Source organism: Hippoglossus stenolepis, chromosome 14, assembly GCF_022539355.2.
Source record: "Hippoglossus stenolepis isolate QCI-W04-F060 chromosome 14, HSTE1.2, whole genome shotgun sequence".
NCBI classification, from domain to species: Eukaryota; Metazoa; Chordata; class Actinopteri; order Pleuronectiformes; family Pleuronectidae; genus Hippoglossus; species Hippoglossus stenolepis.
Genome location: NC_061496.1, coordinates 6,880,387 through 6,895,205, shown reverse-complemented (window position 1 = coordinate 6,895,205; position 14,819 = coordinate 6,880,387). Strand labels below are relative to the sequence as shown.

Sequence of the window (14,819 nt, the reverse complement as noted above, 5' to 3'; positions counted from 1 at the left end):
TTTAACCAAACAACATCATTTAATACATGATTTTGCAATACAAAACATCTGTGCAAAAATGTTCAGACACAATACAAAGACAAGGCCTCTCGTGGTCAAAAGGGTTCGAACCTTCTGATCGGTACACTGTCGGATCTTTATGCTGGTTTTTTTTTGTGTTGAAAAAGAAAAGAATAAAATAAAAAAATAAAAGGTACAATAACGATTTGTTTTTGCCAAATACAAAAGTACCTAGACTTGATCAAGATTCACAGTCTTGTGTACAAGTGGTTTATTTGCACTGTTATAGTTTTACACATACATGTACGTTCCTTTACACGCAGGAGGCCACGTGTCCCCACTCAGATGTCTGGGTAGCTCAGTCTGCTTCAGAGGAAAACACGAGAACAAGATACAGTACGGAGACATGGTTCTTATCATGTACCGATTGTTTGTAAAGCAAGATTATAAAAAAATGGATTTCAACAGACTTGGTGGAAGGATGCGGTTAGAAATCTAATTTTGGTGCAGATCTGAAGCCTTTTTTTTTGACATTTTCCCTGTTTTCCCTGGGAATAATAAAATAATCTTCTCTATAAAATATCAGGCACATTCAGGGAACATGAGTGTGAACAATTTAGTGCAGCTTGATTCAATTCAAGGGCACGGTTGGGCCTTGGCGGAGCGATGCACTGGATTTGACACGAGGAACGAATCTCTACCAAAGGTGGAAAAGTCTAAACTTGTCGTGTCACTAGTTACAGACAATCGGCTTCTCTGTTGACGATATTACGTTTGAATCTCAGGACAAACGAAACCTCAGCCTGCGATAAGCTGGTGAACTGTCCGGGGTGTAAATCCACATCCCTCTCGCCCAATGTCGGCTGTGACTCCTCCAATGTCGATCAGTACAGCTGATGGATGGATACACTTTCTTGAAGTGACATCAGATCACAGATCAGACAAACTTAACATTTAAAGTCAACAGAAAACTGTCTTTTTTTTATCTACATTCAACAAACCAATGATTGTCTCCTACACAGATACTTTACTTTTCACTACCGAGATCACAAACTGTTTTGTTTTGCTGCAGCAGATTCTGTCCTCTAAGAAATAAAAAGCTTCATATTCAGCCGTTTGCTGCGATGAAATCAACCGTCATCATGAAATGAGAACAGACAGATGAGATCACTGGTGTGATTACAGCATTAGAGAGTTAATCATTCACAAAAACACACTTCTTCATATCACAAAAGGAGGATCGGGCAAGACAATGCATCAAAACCACAAATGATCACATAAACCTGGACACTGGATGAGTTAAGATGTAAACAGCTGTAATTTCAGTGGTCTGGTGCGGAACCTTTTTCCCTCTTTCTTTTTCCCTCTTTCATCACAAATGTTGAAAAGCAAGATATGTTGCTTTTCAACATTTGTGATGATTTCACAGAGAATAATTAATGGACGTTTCAGGGAAATATTTGTATGAGTGAGAAATCTGGATGTAGCGAACTTAAACGTGGCTTCATCAGGGGACTGTTGGACTATTTTATTTCTGTTTCGTTAATGTTACCACTAGTTGTTGTGAGAGTTCATTGTTTCTATCCTCCCTCCTTTGTGTGATGTCCTCAGTGTTTTGTTTGTGCACAATCCAGATGCAATAAAACCAGGAAAGTAAAAACAGAGATATGACGACAAGCCCTGTGAATAAACATCTGTAAATTCCTTCACAATTTAGACACTGAAAAAAATCAAAAAAACTCACATCCAATCTACAATAAGAGAAAATGTTTGGTGTGTGATTTCGTTTGTAGATGTGAGGGATTGGATGTTGATCCACACGCAGGTTGGAGGATCCATGTAGAGACGGTGAGATCGCAGACAAAATGATGGAGGGAGGCACAGACAGGATGGAGAGGCCTTAACGCTCGGTTTCCTCATGTAGAGGAATGAAAGGAGGCTGACGCACAGTTTACTATTAAATTCAAAAAACGAAAACAAAGAAGCAAAGAGGCCTGTGTCCAAGTCTCAGAAAGTCATGTTGAACATTCAGTTGTCATTTCTGAAAGGGTGTGAAAATGAGGATGAACGAGTGTGTTTCACTTTCAGCTGCTTCGGTGGGACAGTTCCAACGTAAGAATCTGAAAAGGCTGAAGTTCCAGGGCAGCTCCACACCTCTGCTTCGTTCATTCTTCCATCACTTGCTGAATGCATCTTCTCTTTCACTGCACAAGCTTTGATGTGCAGCACTTTTTTTTTCCATTTCAACGTCCAGAAAGGAGCGAGTGGCGTGGCAGCGTCTCCTCAGCATCCTGCAGGAAACAGGCCTGTACCTTGTTGACACGCGTTTGTCAGGTTGCACCACACAGAGAGGAACACAGGGTGGGACTCGCTCCTTCTTCCCCTTTAAAGTGTTTTCCATAATAAAAAAAGTTCTTTTTGAATATATATCTTTGTATTTCATTCATTCAAGGACTTATGTACCGTATTTACACAGAGGTTAAAATAAAGACATTTTCAAACCATGGCGGTAAGGACACTTGCTTTAAACAGGAAGGCATTTAAAAGTCAAACAGCCGTGTATATACTCGTGTGGCTGCGACAGTGTTTCTTGCTTCCAGAACCTGTTTTCTGTTCGCTCCCTGTCCGACCAGAGAATTCTTATAGCAGGTCACTGGGTGAGAGGCCCCAACGTGTGTGTGAGTGTCCGTCCGTCCGTCCGTCTACAGGTCTGCGGTGATGACCGTGTCGTACATCAGCACGTCGTGATCAGCAGTGAGCAGCGCCGACGTGTGTGTTCCGTGGTCCAGGTGTCCCATCCCCTTCTGGGTAAGTTGTCCGTACACCTGAACCGACCCCCCGCCGCTGCCCGGCATGATGCAGTGGGAGAGCAGCGGCGCGTTGGCGTCGTGGTTGGAGCCTGTGGTGGAGGGCACGCCGCTGACGTGACCCGTGCTGGTGGAGCCGCTGGCGCTGCTGGGCGAGCGGCTTTTGGGAGGTGGCAGGTGGTGCTGGATTACCCTGGTGGGCGGAGCAGGGGGAGCGAAGTGGGCAGGAAAAGCGGCGTATCCAGTGGGGATGGGGTATCCGTTGACGGGGATGAAGCGCTGGTGAGTTGTGGGCACAGCCATGGGAGCCCAGCCTGGAATCTGAGCCATCTGGGCTGGCGTGGGCATAGCCTGGGCCGGGTACAGGTACCCTGCGGCGGCGGCGGCAGCAGCGGCGTAACGGGGGTTGCTGAGGTTGCTGACGGGGCTGGCGCTGAGCGACGTGGTCTGGGTGGTGGCGTTGCCCCCGCCACCAGAGGGAGTGCTGGAGCTGGCGTGGGACGACAGCCCCTCCCAGGCTCGCAGGCGGGCGTGGATGTCCTTGAACCTCGTTCTACGTCCTGGTCCCTCCTGCCAACACTCAGTCATCAGACCATAGAACCTGAGAGACAAAAGATTCAGATTATTATCAAATATGGCAATTTTCACAATTTAATTTACTAAACTACTTTTGATTAAAAACAAATCAAATGCCTTTATTGTTATTATTATTACAGCTCCTGAAACAAATTGGCTTTTTTCCCCTTCAGGAAGTGTTTTTTAAACTTATTTGAATAACAATAATTGAAATCTAATTTTCTGAATATTGTGAATGAATGAACGGCTATTTAATACTATAAAACTTTGGACATGATGTTTGTAGTAAGATCTGTAGTACGTGTGTGAGAGTCAGGAGGGCTGAATGAATAAATGTGCTGCATGGAGCTCTACTACAGAAAAATAGAAATCATTTTGTGGTGTTGGTATCTTGGCAGTGGACACATTCACAGTGTACGAGCACTGAGCTGCGTATAAGTGAGAAGACATCAGCTGAGGAGGCCGTCCTTCATATGTGGCTTAGCACAAATTTACTGTAGAACGGGACCACATGTGATCTGATCTCAGGAGGATGGACTTGGGTCCATTCACACCAGTACTGAGAACTGACCCCTTGTGACCAGATCACTCAGGATAGATGTTAATATCAGGTCCGAACCAGGTCTGAGATAAAGCCTCCTCACACATGAGCCGTAAAGATGGAAACCGAGGTAAAAAGCTGCTGCCTTGTCCAAACGCATGTGATATTGTTGCTGAAGAACAACCTCTATGACCTGTAAGCTTACCTGGGGGGGCAGTCCTCCGGGCAGGGCAGCAGCTGCCTCTTCCTCACCATCTCCATCACTTCCTGGTTGGAGAAGCCGTAGTAGGGCTGCAGGCCGTAGCTGAAGATCTCCCACAGCACCACTCCGAACGACCAGATGTCCGACTCGGAGGTGTACTTGCCGTAGATGATGGCCTCGGGGGACATCCAGCGGATGGGCAGCAGCGTCTTGGGCTGGACACAGAAGTAGTCCGACGAGTAGATCTCTCTGGACAGACCCAGGTCAGAAATCTTGATGTGAAGCTGTTCGCCCACGAGAACGTTCCGAGCCGCGAGGTCTTTGTGGATGTAGAAGTGACTAGCCAGGTACTCCATCCCAGCAGCCACCTGGATCAGGTTAGTAAGAAAAAAACAATCATTTAAGAATTTGTTAGATGTTAACTATGCACTGAAAAGAGCTACAGGGTCTTTCTCCAATGATCGTTGTACCTGTATGGACATATGCAGGAAGTCTCCATGATCCAGGCTGGACTTCACCGTGCCGTCCTCGTCGCTGCTGCAGCCGACGTCAGAGTGCGGCGAGCGCATGATGAGGAACTCGTGGAGGTCGCCTTGGGGAAGGAACTCAAACAGCAGGCAGACGGGCTGCTCCTGGGTCACCACACCCAGCAGGCACACCACGTTTGGGTGCTGCAGATCGGTCAGCACTGCCGCCTCCTGTGTTAAGAAAAGAAAGACACCGAAAGAAAGATTAGTCGGGAAGAAAGTGCGATGCCAGCTGCACACTAGATGATTATCGGCCCGATTTGCGTTATCAATTTGAGGCATGTGCGATATTTATGATTCTACTCGTGTAGTATTAAAGGAGCAGCGATTGGGCAAGTGAGCAGAAACCTGCAATAGCCAATGAGAGCAAGCTGAACAGGAAGTGTCACCAACCTGGATGTTGACTACACTTTAAATAGAAACTTTTTTTTTCACTGTAGCAGATGGACGGTAGAAAAGGAGGACAAACGCTTTAATGCTTGATTTTATTGTGAAGTCACACTTGATCATGCATGTTTTCCGTGAGTTCCCGTTTCTCACAAATCGTTTATTTAAACGCCAAGTGTGGGGTCCCGAGTCTCCACTGCATTATCTATTATGTGCATTCTCACAATTAAGATTCTAAGTACATCTGTCGTTCTGTCTGTGATAAACTGATAAAATCAGTTCTGATGTTTTTGAAACATCAGAACTGATGAAAGTATTGAAAGTTGACCGTGAAAATAAGGTTTTTTGATTCATAATGATAAAACAATGATATCAGATCCAATCCACTTTTTATGGCCACTTTTCAACACTACTTCACACTTTTAAAAAAAAAAATCTGATTTTGGGTGTAGTGTGACTTTAAATGGTCTCTGCAGCTTCGCTCTCTCGCAAATGGAAAGTGAGGATTATATTTTACACAAGTCATTTATTTCAAATCCTCCTTAACATCTGTATATTTATCTGGACTGCCTGTCTGGAGTTAGTTTATTTTTGGAGCTATTTCAAGCAGAAATCATCCGGCGTCGAGTGATTTTCAGCCACACGGTCTCCCCCCCGGCCGCCACGTTTACCTTCTGAGGAAATATAACAAGTCAAGCTGCGAGTATTGTGGGAAGATTGATACTTCCAAAGGGAAAAAAGTCCTTTACAGCTGCAGTAGTTTAGTGTCATATTTTATTTAAACCACTTTAAACACATTTACCAGTTAGAAGCTATTTAGAGCAGCTGTATATGTTATTATTTTCTTCCCTTTTAAGATACATAATGCAAACCGACCCTTTCTGCCAGTATTTCTTTAAATGATGCAGGATTGGAGGCAGTAAAACCTGAGTGAAGGTGATTCATCCTGTACCTGCTGGAATTCGCCCCAGTGCTGCGTACTGGACAGATCCTTCAGGGTCTTTATGGCCACGAGCTGGGCCTGGTCCATGCCGGGCAGATACAGGTGACCCTTGTAGATCTTCCCCAAGGTGCACTCGCCGAGCTCCTCCATGAAGCGCACGGCCGACAGGGGAAGCTCTTTGGCTTTATTCTGCAGAGGGAAGAGGAAAAGAAGGGAAAAGAAAAAAGGGAGGAATGAGATCAGCGGTAGAAACATTACAACGTTACAGTAAATCATCTCCCGTTATTGAAAAATGTAAGTTAACATCCCTGCTTCCTAATTCGATGCAGGCAAACTGCCAGATATGACACCAAATGTCTGTTGGAGCTTTTGTGTGCATGTAAAAAACTAAAAGTATAATCTGGGGAGATGATTCAGTCACTGTCATAATCAGACCGTGACGTCAGGGCCCCAATGACTCCCTTTTCCTTTGGAGAGCAATGTGGGAAAAATCGAGAAATCTGTCCGCCTCGACGTGTGATTTATCTGACATGTTAGCAGCGTTTGGGACAAAGCAATTAGTTCTCTTTTCCAGTAAAACTGTAGAATCTGCTGCAGGAATAACAGAGCGAGCCGGAGCTTCCTTTGTGAGGAGGGACGCCACCGGCTTCTCTCAGTCTGAGGAGGACTGGAGGTTTATTTGTTCAGCTCAATCCAACGAGGCTGAGCTGAACCGTGGGGTTTTAACAGTGTTTCAGTGGGAAAACATCCCGTCAACAACGAGGATTCACATTGTGAGAGAAGGCTCACGGGAGGGAAAAGGGAGAAAGACAACAAGCCTGAGGGGAAAAGGTCAATCTGGTGATGGCCTATATTTCCTCATTGTCTACACAACTCTAAAAACTATTAACAACTCTGTCACACTGAGTTCATTCATTTTAATGAACAGGAGGAGCAAATAAAGTTTTCAGTTGTTTCAGAACTTTTGGGGGTTGATGTTGATACTGATATTAGAGGGTAAAATATTTCCAATACAATATGATATATAGAAAAAAATGTTGGTATCAAACCCTTATTATGAAAAAAAATAATGGTGGCTTGATATATATTTTAAAAAAAAACATAAATACAAACAAATATATAGTACTTATAGTCGGTTTGAGATCTATAAAGTACATGAATCCATTTATTAATCTACCTTGAAATAAGAAAATATACTTTAGTAACTAATTACAGATCTTTTCTGTATTGTTTATTCTGTAAATTGAAGTTTTTCATATGGGTTCATATCTGGAAACATAAATGCTGTGACCCATATGTCTGGTTCATATCATATAATGTTATTATCATACCAATATTTGTTAATCCTCAGTGAGTCCAGCTAAACTCTCATATTTGAGAACTGTGCAGGTGAAACAGAAGGAGTGGGAATTTCTGTGTGTGTGTGTGTGTGTGTGTGTGTGTGTGTGTGTGTGTGTGTGTGTGTGTGTGTGTGTGTGTGTGTGTGTGTGTGTGTGTGTGTGTGTGTAGCTGCTAAAAGATAAAAGGTGAGGAGAGGTTGGCAGAGATTTTCAGATTCCAGGAACTCAAGAAATTCCTCGGTGAGCAGGAGAGACACACACACACACACACTGAGGGGGGCGATGAGTGTGTGTGTGTGTGTGTAAAGAGTGGGGGCCTGCTGCTGTTATGAGAGACGCAGATGTTTTTAGTTACGGGTTTGTTTCACCCCTTTTTTCCTCCCCACACCCAAACCCTCAGATCCTCCTCACATCACCGCAGGTTGTGTGTGTGTGTGTGTGTGTGTGTGTGTGTGTGTGTGTATGTTTATGTGTGTCTAAACGGATTGTCACATGCACTGGCCCCTGGGTGACCCTGTAGCAAAGCCTGCTGGGTAGCAGCCTAACCCCAGAGTAAGTTGTAGATTGGAGGAGCAGAGAAGAGGGAGACTCATATTCACAATAATATACATAAACTACTGTATCATATGAGGATTTACAACTTTACAAATACTTAAAAAACGGGTTACAATAGTTATGGAAGTTAGATGCATGCACTGGGAAACAAAGCTTTAATGGTTTTACAGTCTGTTGTGTGAACAATATCTCAATGTCTTGAACCCAGCTGTATAATTCCATGGCTGCACGGCCGTCACTCTGAAAACCTGTATTTGATGCACTGTAAACTTTGTGCAGACACAATGTCGTCATCTAAACACAGCGGGGAACGATTCCCTTTTTTAGGCCGGTGAAACGTTTGTTCCATTCCAGAAAAAACTAAAGAAAAGCCGAGATATTAATGGCTTCTGACGCTTCTGTGACATTTTGCGGTTCCCTCGGCAGCTGCTGATGCTAAAGTCGTTCTCATTACCTTGAACGTCAGCTCTGGTTTTTACACATGCAGACACACTGTCTCGATAGCCACCTCCACCCGCCCACCACCACCACCACCACCACCATCAACATTACGCCGAGAAAGATAAACAGACATGATACGGCCGAGTGTGCAACCTTGAGAGAAATGTGATACAGATCCTAACGTGAGCTGTGTGTTGACTGGCAGAGCAGAGGCTCGATGATCCACATTACAAAGAGTGTCTGTGAAAGAAGGAGGAGGGGAGGGAAGGAGAGAGTGAAGGATGATGAAAGAAAGAGTTCCAGGAGTTAAAGGATGGAGGGAGAGGAGCAACGCAGAAAGATGGACTAGGTGAGAAGAGATTCGAGGAAGAGACGAGGGGAAAAGGGAGATAAACAAAGGAGAAGAGCTGCAGCTGAACTCTGCCGGACCTGCTGAGCTCTGATGATAGAGATCTGCAGCCTTGGCTTGGACAGAGAATTTCCATGTGCAGACAAAGACAAAGACACACACACACACACACACACACACACACACACACACACACACACACACACACACACACACACACACACACACACACACACACACACACACACACACACACACACACACACACACACACACACACACGTCACCCCAGCATGCTGCAACGTATCCCAGTTGACACACAGGGGGATGTGCCAATGTAGCTCTCATGACAAAGATACTACTATTTTGAGTAACCACAGTTGTGTACACCTAATGCTGCAGCCCTGCAATTAATCCTATCTTTTTGTAATGTTTTTTTGTTTTAGAGTTGTTGGTTCCGCTGTAAATAAAGATGGACGCGCAGATGGCGTCAATTAGCGCCACAGTCTTTCAGGGAGCCGTCATGTCGTCCATCTTTATAGACAGTTGATGATTCAAATGTACGGTCACGTCTGAGGTTTCAGATGAGTTGTATTGTATCTTATATGAATGAGGCCAGTTTCAGTAAAGCACAGAAAGAACCTCAATCGTTTCATTTCTCCACACGTTCAGCGTCATGACTGTGCTGCTCTCTACCTTCGGCTTGTACGCGGTTGTGAGCATGGACATCTCCACGTTCTGTCCTCGCACTGGCTTTGGCTGGCGGGGGGCGGGAGGCCTGGCCGCCTTCTGGTTGTTGCGGCACACACAGATGAAGAAGAAGAGCAGGGCGATGGCTAACGGGATGGACACACTGGGAACCAGGATGTACAAGATCTCCATGTTGCCGCCGCCAGACATGTCTTTATGGTCTAGTGATGGATAGAGAGAGAAGATCAACATCACACCAGAATATGATCTGCACGTATTATAGAGACAGAATTAAGTATAAACCTGATTAACATGGATGTAAACATAGTTCTGGTCTCTCACCACAGATGGGTATGTCACACAGCTCCATGCGGACCCCCTCGTCCAGCGTGAAGCACCAGGGGGCCTCGTGCTTGTTCCCTGGGTTGCGGCAGTACGAGTGTCCCCCGTTCAGCTCTGCATAGCGGAGGGCCAGGTAGGTGTGGCTGTGGGGATACTGCGAGTTCCACGGCTGACACTGACGACCCGACTTGGTCACGCTGACCGTCCCGCGGAAGTCTGCTCCGCTGTTGTTGTAACACTTGTGATCTGGAAAGCAGGACAAGGTCGTGCATTACGCCTCCCATATTATCAATTCATCATTCAAGTCATTTTTCAAGCATAAATGCAACAATTTACTGGTTCCAGCAAATAAAATGTGCAGTTTTGCTGCTTTTTTAAGTCTCAAAGAAGACAGTAAATGAAATGTCTCTGGATTTTAGACTAAACTAAAAATCTGAAGGCTTCACTTGAAGCTCTGGGAAGTTTTGACACTGTTTTTGACATTTTGAAGACTAGATGATTAAATCACAAGGGCAGACTCTGTAAATCAAAAAATGAAGAATAATAAAATCTAGATTCACCAAAAAGCAACGGTTTTGAAACAGCTCCTCTTAGCAACGACAACAGAGACGATCAGGGATTCATCTCTCTTCAGAAACTAATCATGAGTAGAAGTAATAAAATGGGATCATCAGGTGACATAGTCTTACTCTTGTTAATGGGCTCGGCCATGGGGATGCCTATCCTCAGACAGTTCGCTGCCTCCGGACTGTCGTAGGCGGCCAGGTCGTCGCAGTTCGGCAGCTTCAGTCTCTTCAGGATCAGAGGGTTGGAGCGGGCGATGATGTACTCCGTCTTGCACAAGTCGTTCTCCAGGATCTCGCACTCGTCCTTGCACAGGTCCCGGGGTTTCTCCGTTCCCGAGCTGCGGTCGCACGTCGGGAAGGCGAAGTGGCAGAGAGACGGGATGGCGAACTGGGAGCAGCGATCGGACAAATGGTTGGACGTGCCGATCATGGTGAAGGCCGCTGGGAATAAAGGAGGCAAAGGTGGCGTTAGAACAGAGAAAGTGAGGATTTTTTGGTCAAGACTGAATGAAATGTATTTGTTACATTATTTGTTTCTGTGTCTCTCACATTCATGAGAGGAAATACAGACGTGGTAAGTCAGCAATGCTCACTTCAGAGCGTCGACATACATCAAAGAGTGCGACTGACAATGAAAGCTGACACATGATTCATAGTCATCCTGCACGTTTATTGCAAACATATGTTTTTCTGTGGTTGTCACTGGCAGGAATGGGGATTTGTCCGGGGGGTGGAGGAGAAGACCAGCAATTAAAAAGCAGATAAGTAAAGCTGGATATTATCCAAGTGCTTCTACGGCATCTTGCTCAGAATAAATGAAATAAAGATTAGTAAAGGTGACATTAAGGTTTGGAGAACGAGTGGCTACTGGGTTTCCTCTGAAATGAATGATTTAGGAGTATTGCAGCTCTGTGGCATCATAAATCTTAATTATCACTCGTCCTTGATCAGATCGGAGAGCGGGTTCACGGCCCCTGTGTCCCCGAGGTGTTCGGGGGGGGGGGATAAAGCTGACGACTGCATGGATGTATTCAATAACACGCAACACTGAACGGGACCAATGAGGACGTACACATGCAGGCACACAAAACAAAAACAGAGGTGGAGAACAGAGGAGTTCAGAAGTTGGGTCATGTGAGCTCCGTACAGAGTCGTGACCCGGCTGAACTTCCCTTGAACTCAGCATGTTTCCTTCCTACTGCAAATTAATCCATGTTTAAACTTATAACCGGATATTTTTTGGCATAAGGATTTCATTTATGTAGAGTATGTCGATTCTCAAAGGTTCTTTATCAACGACATGAAGTCTGAGACCACTTGAAAGCAGGTTTTTTCTAATTATTAGTTATTAATTATTATTTCAGCCAATATATATTTTAACAAATTGCAATGATTCCAAAGATGTCGTTATCAAACCCTTGTGACAAAGAAATGTAATTGAGGCTGAATATTTTACAGTTTAACCATTACTGTAAAAAAACAAATACAACCAAATATTATAGAACCTAAATTACGAAAATTAACAAATCTTGGGGTAAAATATAAACCTAAATTAACATCTTTTTCAAACATGTTTTATTAACATGTTTTCATTTGTATCTATATTGTATGTAAAGCACTTTGAGCTGCATTTCTTGTATGAAAGGTGGTATACAAATAAAGTTTAGTATTATATCATCAAAGACTCGGAGGGAATTCATCTGACTGAATCTGTTTAAACATTGTTAATGAACGACATCTCCCTGTCAGCAGCACATCGTCCTCACCTGTGATCTGCGTCTCTATCTCGCCCTGCATCTGCAGAGAGTCCACGAAGATGCTGCGGTTGCCGATGAAGCGCGCGCAGGCTATGCCCCTGTACGGCTGGCAGAATCCCTCTTCGTCGAAATCGTCCCTGAGATCAACAGAGACACAGAGAGGAGTTAGTTTGAATCAAATGAAACATGCTGCAATGCACAGAGGCACCTCTAGATGTCAGCCTCTCTTTGTATAACACAGAAATGACTGGTTGGACTGTTTCTTGTTGCAGATTCTATAATAACAGTTTTCCCCTTTGTTTCTCCTTTTGCTTGACGAGAGATGAGTCACACACAAGTCACCAGCCCCCCAACACACACACACACACACACACACAAACAAACACACACACAGCTATCCTTCCTAACCTTCTTAGGACCCTGTGGACAGCCAGACAAAAAAAACTTATCCCGAAACTTAATGACCAATTAATTCCTAATCCTAACTTTAACCTAACCACAGTTCAATATAAACCTTAACCAGGACCTCAGAAGTGACATTTTGCCTCATTAGTATCGGGCTTTGGTCCCCATGAGGTCTACTGGTCCTGACAAGGTCAGTGTTTAGGCTGGAAGAGGTTCGAGGAAGGTACCAAAAATGAGTACACACACACACAAACAAACACACACCACACACAAACGCCCAAGTTCACAGTAAATATGTAAACCACATTAAGAATTAATGTTTGGTAGTTTGACCTGATTGTTTACAGCGCAGAGATTTCCCCATCAGCCATGATTTGAACCACATGGACACACACACACAGAGAGAGAGAGAGAGAGAGAGAGAGAGAGAGAGAGAGAGAGAGAGAGAGAGAGAAGCAGCTGATCATGTTTTCACAACAACAAAAATTTCACCTCCTTCAATGACTCTTTTCATTTTCATGCCCTTTTCTGATTTCACTTCCCAGGTTGTGTCGTCTACTCTGCGCTCCTGCGGTTCTTTTGTTGTTTCTTTTCAAATGAATTCATCTCCCTCCATCTCTCACCTCTCGCATTTCTACACACATACACACTCGCACATATGCACACACACAAACACGACACACACACACACAGAAACCACATGGCGACTCGCAGGCCTGTTTGCTCAGTGTGAGATCACTGTGTCATGTGCTTTCAGTTGGGCCATATGAGGAGTGTGAGCACAACCACAGTATACAAAAGGGGGGGGAGGAGGGGGTGCATGATGCCACTGCACAGACACACACACACAGAAACACACACGCACACAAACAACCAAGCACAAAGAATCCTATTGTAGCTGCGTGCTGACTAAAAGTTCATCCTCATGCCTCGGACATTGTTCCCAGAGTAAAGGCAAACAGGAGCGCTCCATTTGAAACTGTGTATGATTAATAATAATAATAATAATAACTAGAACACACGCACATACCTTCAATACCATCAAGCTGCACCAAATTTCAGATATCAGCTCACAAAAAATTATTCCCTGGCAAAACTGTGAAAATGTGGAAAAACGCCCTTTACTGCAATGTTTAAAAAAGTATAAAAAAAATCCTGGATCCGCACCAAAATGTAATGGGCTCTTTCGTGACTAACACCACATCCTTCCACCAAGTTTAATGGAAATCCATCCAGTGGTTGTCGTGTAATCTTGCCCACAAACAAACAAACGAACACAACAGAGGTAAAAATAGACTGAAAGAGCTTTATTTGAAATAAACACAGCGACTTACAACTTGTGGCGAACTATAAAAAACCGAGCTCGTGTCTTAATGCTTCATTATCACCCGTCCCTGCCTTTGTTGACGCGGGTCATGAAGTTTACAAGGGACGTTACGATGTGTGAATTACACTAATTACTACACCAACTGCAATAAAACGCTGCAGAGATGCACCTGGAGACAAGATGACAATGATGGAGGCACGCACAGAAACACACGAGGATCCATGTGGGCACAAACAACTGTAGGGACACCAGAGGGAGTGTGTGTGTGTGTGTGTGTGTGTGTGTGTGTGTGTGTGTGTGTGTGTGTGTGTGTGTGTGTGTGTGTGTGTGTGTGTGTGTGTGTGTGTGTGTGTGGTGTGAGATGGAGGTCATTAGGTTCCCTCTCTCTGAGGAGTGTTAAGTGAGTGAAGGGCCAAGGTCAGCTCTACCCCTGTCTGCAGATCTAAATGAGATTTCCAGACATGTACACACACGCACACGCACACACACACAGACACACACACACACAAACTATAGAGCATTTGGTATGCATTCCGTCGATTCCACAGAGATACGGTAACACTACGTTTACAGCTTAATACAGGTTTATCCTGGGAATATGTAATTTCCTACTAAAATGTGGATATCGGCAATAATGAGTTCACGTTGTGGTTCGCCTGCAGACGGCTTCGCACCATTTCATCAAACCACAAACTGCTTCTTCTTCACATACTTTCCCTTTGGCAGAGAGCTCCTTCTCTTTAGGTGCAAAGCACATCTATAAATCTATAAGCAAAGAGTCTCCCAGTGAGAAAAACGATGGAACTGATGGATTGCTGATTGATTTTAATGCAGGATATGAAAAAGAATGAGGGATGGAGTGTACTCAGGCCGTAAGCATTGGTTGTGCGTCACCAAAGATGGAGGACACACACATCCACACTGACATCGAGCCACACACAGACAAGTAAATGAATAGGGAGAGTAGACGAGCCACCACAAAGCAGCCAGATCCCCGCGGGCAAATTACAACTCCAGCCAGTCCGAACGGCCCTGACCGAACCGGCTCAGTCCAAATCACAAAC

General features: G+C 44.5%; 1 protein-coding gene across 2 annotated transcripts in view; it reads right to left on the bottom strand.

Annotated features, from left to right (window-relative positions):
* Positions 1–14,819, bottom strand: part of ror1 (receptor tyrosine kinase-like orphan receptor 1) — a 122,434-nt gene continuing 107,615 nt past the window's right edge. For both annotated transcript variants that reach the window (XM_035176027.2, XM_035176029.2), the window contains 8 exons: positions 12,033–12,160; positions 10,390–10,707; positions 9,701–9,946; positions 9,365–9,579; positions 5,993–6,172; positions 4,597–4,824; positions 4,130–4,494; positions 1–3,408 (listed from right to left, as the gene is read on the bottom strand). In XM_035176027.2, the coding sequence (XP_035031918.1) occupies positions 2,703–3,408; positions 4,130–4,494; positions 4,597–4,824; positions 5,993–6,172; positions 9,365–9,579; positions 9,701–9,946; positions 10,390–10,707; positions 12,033–12,160 (2,386 nt within the window). In that variant the 3' untranslated portion in view covers positions 1–2,702. The remainder of the gene's footprint in view (positions 3,409–4,129; positions 4,495–4,596; positions 4,825–5,992; positions 6,173–9,364; positions 9,580–9,700; positions 9,947–10,389; positions 10,708–12,032; positions 12,161–14,819) is intronic.